We start from the raw sequence: 11,077 nt of genomic DNA on the forward strand, positions 1-11,077 counted from the left end.
TTTCCAATGAAGTTTAACCCTTTTTTTATACTAATGGTACTAGTACACTAAATAATTCATATTTATTTAAATAATGCAACTGAAAATACAGAAAATAACATGCACACACAAAGCAAATAATGTCCTATAACTATCATAATTTAACTGGCTTCATCACTCACAAAACAAATAGAACTAGAATTTCTAATCATAAAATGTTACTCTGATGTAAAATAGTCATAAAAGTAATATTCTAAAGTTAACTAAATGAAAGATATAATGATGAAAGCTGGGATTCTATTCAAACACCAAGTTTTCTATATACAAAGTGGGGAATCCAGTAATTGGGATTTTATTCTCCATGTAAAGTCAAGACAGCTTGATCTGTTATGTGATCATGAGCCGATCAAGTGATATGTTCACTTCCATCCCTATCTTGTTTGGTACCTTTTTTTCAAGTTTTGTAGCTAGTCTTATATCGTTTTCCTTATACTAATTGTATTAAACACCGTATCAATAACTCTTTGTGTATATATATATTTAAGTTGTCATTTTCTTATTAACATTTGCCTAATTATTGTATAACATCTCATATAAATAACTGTTGTTATACATGTCTTCTGTTGTATAAACCATATTTGCCTTTTACTTTCTTTTTCAGTTCTGTAAGGTGTGTATTGTCACTATTTTGTGGTCAGCTGACATAAATGTATTGTTTAAACAAGACACTTGACCAACCCATTCCTCTGAGTGATTCATGGAAAATTAAAATTTACCTTTCAGGTTTGTGATAGTTTACTAAATATTGCTCCATGTGGGCAGATATCTATGGGAGAACCAGCTTTTCTGTCAGAAGAGTTCTCTGGAAATCCTGACCCTGATGTTGAATTGGTCAGCACAGCTGGGTATGGCAAAAATGGAGCTCTTTGTATTTTGCAGGTAACTATTCTTTGTTACTTATGTACCTCTGTTACTGTAACTGCAGTAATGTATGTACATAAACAAGATCGGTCATATGTATTTGGTATTTGAAGTTAACAATGTTTTCACACAACCAGCAGTATTTTAGAAGTTGAATATGCTGTTCTTTTTTTACATGTGCTTGATCATTTCTTAGTAAATTAACAATGCTGTTAAATGTTCAGTACCATTTTAAAACTTGAACATCATTATTTATCCATACTAGCATTATGGTCTTTTTTGTTTGTTATTTCTACTGGTGCTATTCTTGTTTGTTTTATAGAAGGTAATAAAGACTGTTTGTTGTTGCAGAGATCAGTGAGACCACAAGTTGTCACTACCTTTGAACTTCCAGGATGTGTAGACATGTGGACAGTGGTTGCACCACCAGAATCACCAGTGCAGGAAGTAAAGGTAACCTGAAATTTTGTAGAAGTTGGAAGAAGTGTTTTAATTATGTGTTGGTCCAACAAAACCACCAGTTCAGGAAGTGAAAGTAACTTGAGATTTTATAAAGTTAGTAGAAGTGTTTTAATTATGTGTTGGTCCAACAGAACCACCAGTGCAGGAAGTAGATTTGAGGTCATCTTGTTTGTTTAACAATGAGAAGAGTGTTCTTTATTTTGTTGGACCCTTAAAAAGTATGGATAAGATTTGAAGGTGACCTGATATTTATTTTACATTAAGAAATTTAAATATTGTTTTTACAAAATCGTTCTGATTTATAAAATGTTATTAAAACACATATTTTTGGAAAATATTTGTTTTTACTTATCATAAAGAAACTTGTTTCATGCATTTGAATATGATTTCTGTAATTTTAAGAATAACTTGGATACCACATCAAAATCGCCGGTAGTTGAAAATTCAAATTTAAGTCGTGAGTTAAAGATCATTAAGAAAAGTGATGTATTAAAAGCATAAGTTACTTCCTGGTGATAATGCTCAAAATCAGGTTTCAATACTAGTGGTGGGCACAGCAAATATAACTCTTTTTGTAGCTTTGCACTTAGCAACAAACAAACAAAATATAATAATAAAGCAGTATTTAATAGTAGGCATAATTATTAAATTGTTTATTACAGGTAGCCCAGACCTAGAATATCTGTTTTTTTTAATGCATTGTCTTTGTCATGACTGGAAACCTAGAAGAAAAAACTGTGTATATTCTTTAAAGTAACCAACATTCTGCTTTGTTGAGAGTATTGACAAGTCTATTCAATATGTTGTTTGTTTTTGTTTGATACACAACCTGGAACTGTGATCAATATGTCACTGCTAAGTGCTTATTCAGGAAGATAATAAAACAAAAGGGATTTTAAAGGGTTAACAAAAATCTCTTGAAAATACCGTATTTTGTTGATAAGTTATTAAAACTAAAAGGAAATAGTGAAATCTTAGTTTTTGTTGGTAATATTTGAGTATGAAATCAAAGACATCATACAGTTAAAAACACAATAAGTTTGTGTTTAAGTGCTGTAGAAGTATAAGTTAAAAATTAAGACCAAGTCATTTTTTGATAATTTGTCCCCAGCCCAGCCCTGCAATTTCCCAAAGTTAGTGCAACAGCCAGCCTTTGCGATTGCTTGGTTGAAAAATTGAGTCAGAAGTGAGTGACATCACTCAAGGTAAACAAGGCCAGTCACAGTCAGCTTCCTCTCAGTGCGTGGAAAACTGTTGGTTTGTTTATGTGAAAATGATTCATTTTTTCTTTTGTTTTTATGAACAAATTTCATTTGACAGATGTGAATACAGTCATTTGTGAGTAAACAACTATGGTTTTTTGTTGTGTTGTTTATGGATGAGGGAACATTCCCAAGGAAAATGGGGTATCTCTGCACAAATTTCCACCTAAGTCAGACAGAAAATGGTACATTGCCTGGAAAAAGTAAGTTTCAAGAACTTGTGATAAATGGAGTCTGTTGAAAGCTGTCATGTATGCAGTGAACACTTTTTGGAATCAGACTTTGAAAATAAACTACAATTTGATATGGGATTTGCAAAAAAAAAAACTGGTGCTATAGAAAGATGCAGGGCCCAGTGTGTATCTGAAGTTCGAGGGAGATCCATCAAGCATGGTGAGCAACAGCCAGGTTCATGCCAGTAGCACATAACACTCTTGTTCACAGACCAGTAACAGCGATGATAGTCGTGTATGATCAGCTGTTCAAAAACGAAAGGTTTTTAGCTAATGATTTAAGTGTAATATAGAATTGTCAGCAACTGTTCGGGTTTTATAAACACCAGTAGATCTGCTGAAACAAAAAATATTTATGAAATTTCATTGGAGATGTCAATATGCAATATAAAAAATGCTAGATCTACAATATCAATTATCCAAATATTATCCCAGCTATGTTTGCTTTTCCAGTCCTAATTTATAATGTATACTTAGTCATATGCATACAAATCAGAGCATGTGCAGAATACAGTATTTGGAGTCCATCAGCTGATATTAGAGCTACATCTAGATATAGATCCATCACTTGAAAAAAACAAATACTGACTGGAATTTACTAATAGATTTACTATATTATTGCCCATATGACCACACTGATGGCTGTAAATTTTGTCCCATTTTCCTAATATTAGCAGTGTAAAACAGTCTTTTATGACATTGTAACATATAACTATTGAAACTATTCCGTACCAAGAAAGATTGGGCAACTGCCAGTCTTCATCCACTTTGGTCAACATTAGACACATTATTGTTTGCTAGCTCTGGTTCAAATATATATGGTGCAATTGACACATTGCATCTTTACCTTGTGTGATATAGGTTTGTCATGTGGTGCTTCCGTTAGTGTTTGTTCAAGCTAGTCAACTGTGACCAAATATGGCTTGGAGCCACATGAGCTTGAGTATTTTGTGACTTTTTTAATCATATTGCTTTTAGTGTGATACGATATACACATTCAAGCACAGACATATACCTTATATATATACTTTATATATATATACTTTAATATACCTGCAACAAAAGTTGTAAAGAACTAGTGGAAGACAGGGTGAATTATCCTTTTTATGGTCAGTAAGGACTTATTCCCTTCTTAGCTAAGTGTGACTTAACCTCTGTGTAGTTAATAGTGATGTGTTCTATCTGTAGTCATTGGTGACTTATTATCTCTATAGTCAATTGTTGACATTTCAGGAAGTTGAAGACAACAAGGAAAAAGATCAAGAGAAAAAAGATTCTGAATCAACTGATGAGGCAAAAAAAGATGAACAGAACTTAGTTAACACTCATGCCTTTTTGATTCTCAGTCGATTGGATAGTAGTATGGTAAGTCAGATGCTATTTTAACAGAATAAGATACACTCTGATCCTGTTATCTGACTAAAGACATGATTAAATTACTTTGATTAAACTCTGGCCATAGTCTTTTTTCAGTCCTAGCTTTTAATTGAAGATTATACCCCTCCTAGTCCAATTTTAAATAAGCTGTAGTGAATTATGACACTAATTTACAACATCTTTTATAAAGTTTAGTGAATTGTACACCACCTTGGTTAACTGTATAAGTTATAAGGTATGGTGAATTGTACACCACCTTGGTTAACTGTATAAGTTATAAGGTATGGTGAATTGTACACCACCTTGGTTAACTGTATAAGTTATAAAGTTTAGTGAATTGTACACCAGCTTGGTTAACTGTATAAGTTATAAAGTTTAGTGAATTGTACACCAACTTGGTTAACTGTATACGTTATAAAATTTAGTGAATTGTACACCAACTTGGTTAACTGTATAAGTTATAAGGTGTAGTGAATTGTACACCACACTGGTATAAAACACTAAACTTGTGATTAAGTTCACTTCTAAAAACATGACCTTTAGTTCTCTTAGTGGAAGAACCAAGAATTACAAGAAGAATAAATTAACTTGTGTGTTAATGTTTATATACAGATACTTCTGTTGACACAGTTAGCATAGTTGAAGATTCTTCTAAAGTTATCAAGGAAATAGAAACTAGAATTTATAGCATTTGAGAAGTAGTTGAGTAATTATAAAAGCTTGGTATTAAGACAATGTCCCACGTTTGAATCAAAACTTTTTAATTATCTAGAAAGATTAATTTTATGGGACAGTGAAACGTTTTAATTGTAACCATTCTCATAGCATGCTTCATATCTCTGTACTTTTTTTATTTTGTATGCGATGTGTACAGATGCATAAAGTGGTACACTCACACTATGTGTTGTTTATAGAGATACACATTTTGTTGTTGTTTTCTAGATTCTTCAGACTGGTCAGGAAATCAATGAACTTGATCACAGTGGTTTTAGTACCCAAGCTTCTACTGTATATGCTGGAAATATTGGAAACAATCGGTACATACTGCAGGTATCTCCCATGGGAGTGAGGCTTCTTGAAGGAGTGAAACAGTTACAGCACATTCCATTAGATGTAGGTTCTCCCATTGTTCTGGCATCTATTGCTGATCCATATGTAATCATCATGAGTGCTGAGGGACTTGCCATCCAACTTACTCTGAGACAGGAGCACAGTGTCTTTTTGGGAGTGTCAAGACCAATGTTAGCTGCAGGTGTAAGTAAGACTCCTGTTTTATGGTTTGAATATGAAATGTTTGTATCAACAGAATTAACATGACATAGGTGTATGGAAGTAGAAGGCTGTTGGTGTTACCAGAAGTAAAACTCCTACCATATTCTGGTAACACCAACAACTTTCTACTTTCACACACCTATGTCATGTAAAACTCCTACCATATTCTGGTAACACCAACAAATTTCTACTTTCACACACCTATGTCATGTAAAACTCCTACCATATTCTGGTAACACCAACAACTTTCTACTTTCACACACCTATGTCATGTAAAACTCCTACCATATTCTGGTAACACCAACAACTTGCTACTTTCACACACCTATGTCAATATGGTAGGAGTTTTACATGACATAGGTGTGTGAAAGTAGAAGGTTTTTGGTGTTCCAAGAATGTCGTTGACCTGCAGCTTACTGAACATGAGCTTCATTCAGTACATGCATCAGGTTTGTATGTGTTTTTTTCCTAGAATGTAACATATTTCTACCATGAGTTAATAGAATGAATAATTTTTTTTTAAGAAACTATATATTTCAGGGAGTACATTTGTGACTCAAAGATCTAACTTGACATAAAAATGTTGAGAACATCTGATCTAAACAGTGCTCTGACAAATGTACACTTAAGATTTGAAGTAAAGTTCTGCGAGTTAATGGGGTAGCCCAATGATTCTCAATCAATGGGCCATGAGTCATTCAGTTATTAGTCAGGACAACTGTGACAGTCTTAATCGAATGAGTCATAAACTGCATACATGACCTTTTACTGTTGTGTCAAATAACTAAGTGAGTCTTGAGGTGCAAAAGGTTGAGAAATGCTGGAATAGCTAATATTCCAACAGTTATGGTCATATTTCCAAAATTCTTTGATGGTTTCAATGACTGTACCTGATAGTGTAGTGATGATTTTAATGATTCTGTGACTGTTTCTGTTAGTTATTATTTCAATAACTTTGTGACTGTTCCTGTTGGCAATTATTTCAATGGTTTTGTGACTATCCTTAATAATGATTGTTTAAATTACTTCATGACTATACTTGATGATGATTGCTTGAGTGAGTTTGTCTAATGGTGATTGTTTCAATGATTTTGTGACTGTCCTTGATTGATGATGATTGTTTCAGTGATCTTGTGACTGTCCTTGATTGATGATGATTGTTTTAGTGATCTTGTGATTGTTTCAATGATCTTGTGACTGTCACTGATGGTGGTTGTTTTAATGACGTGATTATTTCAAGGATTTTTACTGTGTATGATGGCGATTATTTGAGTGATATTATGACTGTCCCTGATGATGACTGTTTCAGTAATCTTGTGACTGTTCTTGATTGATGGTGATGTTTCAATGATCTTGTGACTGTCCTTGATTGATGGTGATTGTTTCAATCATCTTGTAACTGGCCTTGATTGATGGTGATTGTTTCAATGATCTTGTGACTGTCCTTGATTGATGGTGATTGTTTCAATCATCTTGTAACTGGCCTTGATTGATGGTGATTGTTTCAATGATCTTGTGACTGTCCTTGATTGATGATGATTGTTTTAATGATCTTGTGACTGTTCTTGATTAATGATGACTGTTTCAGTGATCTTGTAACTGTCCTTGATTGGTGGTGATTGTTTCAATGATCTTGTGACTGTCCTTGATTGATGATGATTGTTTCAATGATCTTGTGACTTTTCTTGATTAATGATGACTGTTTTCAGTGATCTTGTGACTGTCCTTCATTAATGATGACTGTTTCAGTGATCTTGTGACTGTCCTTGATTGATGATAATTTTTTAAGGATTTTTAACTTTGTATGATAGTGATGTTATAACTGTCTTTGATGGGGATTGTTTCAAATATTTTAAACTTTGTATTTTAGTGATTTTGTCAATGATGTTATAACTGTCTCTGATGGGGATTGTTTCAAGTATTTTAAACTTTGTATTTTAGTGATTTTGTCAATGATGTTATACCTGTCCCTGATGGTGATTGTTTTAGTGATGTTATACCTGTCCCTGATTGTGATTGTTTCAAGGATTTTTTAACTTTGTAAGATAGTGATTTTGTGAATGATGTTATACCTGTCCCTGATGGTGATTGTTTTAGTGATGTTATACCTGTCCCTGATGGAGATTGTTTCAGTGATTTTTGACTTTTTATGACGGTGATTTTTTGTTACTGCTTCTGATAGTGATTGTTTCAGTGATTTTGTGACTATTCCCATAGAAATCTAAAATTGTTACACTCTGCCTGTACAAAGACATTAGTGGGCTCTTTAATACAGCACCTCGACAAGATATTAATGAAGAAGTTCAGCAGAAGGTATCTAGTGCAAGAAGTACTGAAATTAGAAACTCTTTCACATTTGAAACAAGGTAAGGATTATTTATAAATATTGCCTAAGTTTTTGTATTGCCCCCCATAACTCTTGTAAAAATTTGTTTTGGCTCATAGCTTTGTCTAGTCACATTACTACAGATATTGCAAACCTACTTAGGAGTAGTACTTTATATCTTGCATAAGAAACATTTGGTATGTTTATGAAATCTTCAATGCTTGAAGCATTTTACTGTTTCAGAAGAATGCTTGAGAAATAAAAGTGGTCTGTTTTAAATGTGATACTTTGTAAAATTTTAATATTATTATTATCATCTGATTATCATTTTCTTTTTTAATGTTTAAATGGGAATTTTTTGAGAATATTTTCAAATGGACTAATGAAATTCTTATTACAACATTTAATTCTCACTTGTTTTCCTGTGTAACCTTTATAGGGAGAGAGGGATTAAGAGAGGGCTGGATTTTATTTTAACTTGATGTAAAATGTTAATCATTGGTTTGGTTAGGTATTCTTAAGTACAGCTTTATAGACATATTCATTTCAATGGAAGAAAATCTTAATCAGTGTAAAAAACTATTTAAATTTTTTTACACTATATGTTGTAAAGTTTCTGAAAATATTTTAGTCCTCTTGCACTTTTTCACACCCTCAATTTATTATTTATATATTTAGTTTGTTTTTTTAACTGAACCTTCGATCTCAGCAGTAAACTGTGTATTTGATCTCTAGATGGTCTAATTATTTATTTTTATATTACTAGTTCCAAAATTTATAAATTACAAAAAATAAACATCTTTCAAAGCAATATCTTGAAAGATTTGTTACCAAATTGATGTTTCTTCCCTTGTAATTAGCCAGTTATGTAAAACATGAATTGACTAGCTCATCTGCATTGTATCATTTTGAATATTGCCCTCCATCATTTTCTCCTCAACTTTGGGAAGTGATCAGTATCTTGGTTACTCCCATTTCTGTTTTTGTGGAACAGAAAGCTCTTGCTTGCCACTAGAGCTGGGTAATTAGTGGCATTTCCTAATTGATTGGTTGTCAGGTTTATTAATTGATTATTCACATACAAGATTAATCTTCTGGTTACTCTACAAAACTACTGAATTTTTATCGATGAAGATAAACATTACTTCCTAATATTGATTAAAATTCAGAAAACGCAAACTATGATAGTGACTTTTGAGGTTACTGTTAGGTTATCATGAGTTACGTATAATTAGTTCTTAGGATTGAGTTAACAGTTTTATAAGAAAGCAACTATATTGAGAACATACATAACTACATATAGACGATCAAGCACCTGGATACTTCAGGTACTGTACAAAGGAACGATAAACTTAACAACACATCCCACTTTCACTTGTTAAAGGTAAATGAGGATCAGAATATCATGGGTATAAAATAAGCCATTATTTTGAACACAACAATATTCTAGGGCAAAGTGAGCCAACAATTTATTGTTTTGAATCCTGTGTCTATTATGTTTATTTGTCATGGCACGTTAGGCCAATACTGTGTGCAGTTTAAGTTTATAGTATTGATGTTGTTTATAACATATTGGCATCATAGATACATCTTATCCAACTTAATTACCAGGACTAGACTATAGCAGAAAAATTGATGGTTGGGCCTAAGTGATTCTAGAAAGTTATCAATACTCCCAGTTGCTTACCTATTCACATGTATGAAGTTCTGTATTTGTTAGGATAATGCATAGAAATGTGTAACAGTTTACGTTTTCACACATTTTCAATTCCATATTTGTTAGGATAATACAGAGAAGTATGTAGTAATTTATGTTTTCACCCTCGTTCTGTTCCATGTTTATTAGAATTACAGATAGAAATATGTGGCAGTTTACATTTCACATATGTTCCTTTCCATATCTGTTAGAAGAATACACAGAAATGTGACCCTATTTGAATAGTAAATTGTTCGTTGAAAATGTCTAAACAGTGCTAAATTTAGATTAAAACCACTTAAGTGATTGCAATTTAATTTTATGAATACATCCACATCAAATGAGATGTTTGTTTTGAATATATAAAATTAATAGTGTTTTTTTCATTATGGATTGTTGAAACAAAACAAATCTTTTAAATACGTTATATCCTAATATAAAAAGATAATGTGAGAGAAGTATTTTTCATATGTTATCAAAGTCTTATATGAAAAGTAAACAAATATTAACTTAGAAATAAAATCAGGTTAATATTAAGATTGATAAACATTTAACAGGAAATGCGTTAATATACATTGAAACTTCCGGGAAGCTGATAATTTGTGTTAGGAGTTAACCTCAAGAAACCTATTGGTTATTACTTTGACATAACCTCCAGAAAACTATTGATTTGTGATAGGAGTTAACCTCAAGAAATCTGTTGATTATTAGTCTGAGTTCACCTCCAGAAATCTCTTTGAGTTAACCTATATCTATTGGTTATTACTTTGAGATAACCTCCGGAAAACTGTTGATTTGTGTTAGGAGTTAACCTCAAGAAATCTGTTGATTATTAGTCTGAGTTCACCTCCAGAAATCTCTTTGAGTTAACCTATATCTATTGGTTATTACTTTGAGATAATTTCCAGAAAACTATTGATTTGTATTTGGAGTTAACCTCAAGAAATCTGTTGATTTTGTTTTTGGAGTTAATTTCCAGAAATCTATTGATTAGTACTAACCTTGAGATACAGTGAAGTATAATTGATGTTGTTTGTTTTAAACTACTGTATAATGTATGGTATAATACTGTTTATCATGTGTCAATCACAAAATATGTTAATCAATATTTTTCAATATATATAATCAGTAAACACTTGTATATAAAGCTCATATAAATATAGTCTGGCTATCCTGAAAGTTTTAAGGTTGGTGTATCTAGGAAACCAGTTATAGTAATATTACATTATTTACACAATATGTTAAAGACATTTTCTTCCCTGTAAAGAGCTTATCTACAAACACATTAAATTTATATTTAAATATGTTTTGAGAAAAATAACTATTTCATTTTAAGAATGTCATTTTTATAACTAAGCAGTTTATCCCCTATAACTTCACCAGTTTGTACTGTATGGATGAATGTACAAGCTGGGAGCTAGTCAACCTATCTTCTATATAAATAAAATAAGAGTTTTGTCTGTACATTGCTTAGAATAGTGTACTTTTACCATACCGCCCCGTTTCATACACCAAACAAGCCGAAACAAGCCTTATCTCAATTTTTGTC

General features: G+C 32.1%; 1 protein-coding gene across 1 annotated transcript in view; it reads left to right on the forward strand.

Moving 5' to 3' along the window:
• The window catches only part of LOC106466009 (cleavage and polyadenylation specificity factor subunit 1-like), a gene marked incomplete at its 5' end in the record, with an annotated part of 64,640 nt that overhangs the window by 7,792 nt on the left and 45,771 nt on the right, over positions 1-11,077 (forward strand). Inside the window, 5 exons of the mRNA XM_022393968.1 lie at positions 763-918; positions 1,252-1,353; positions 4,091-4,222; positions 5,177-5,488; positions 7,724-7,872. Of these exons, the coding sequence (XP_022249676.1) occupies positions 763-918; positions 1,252-1,353; positions 4,091-4,222; positions 5,177-5,488; positions 7,724-7,872 (851 nt within the window). The remainder of the gene's footprint in view (positions 1-762; positions 919-1,251; positions 1,354-4,090; positions 4,223-5,176; positions 5,489-7,723; positions 7,873-11,077) is intronic.

The sequence above is a fragment of the Limulus polyphemus genome, unplaced genomic scaffold (genome assembly GCF_000517525.1).
Source record: "Limulus polyphemus unplaced genomic scaffold, Limulus_polyphemus-2.1.2 Scaffold2121, whole genome shotgun sequence".
Classification (NCBI taxonomy): Eukaryota; Metazoa; Arthropoda; class Merostomata; order Xiphosura; family Limulidae; genus Limulus; species Limulus polyphemus.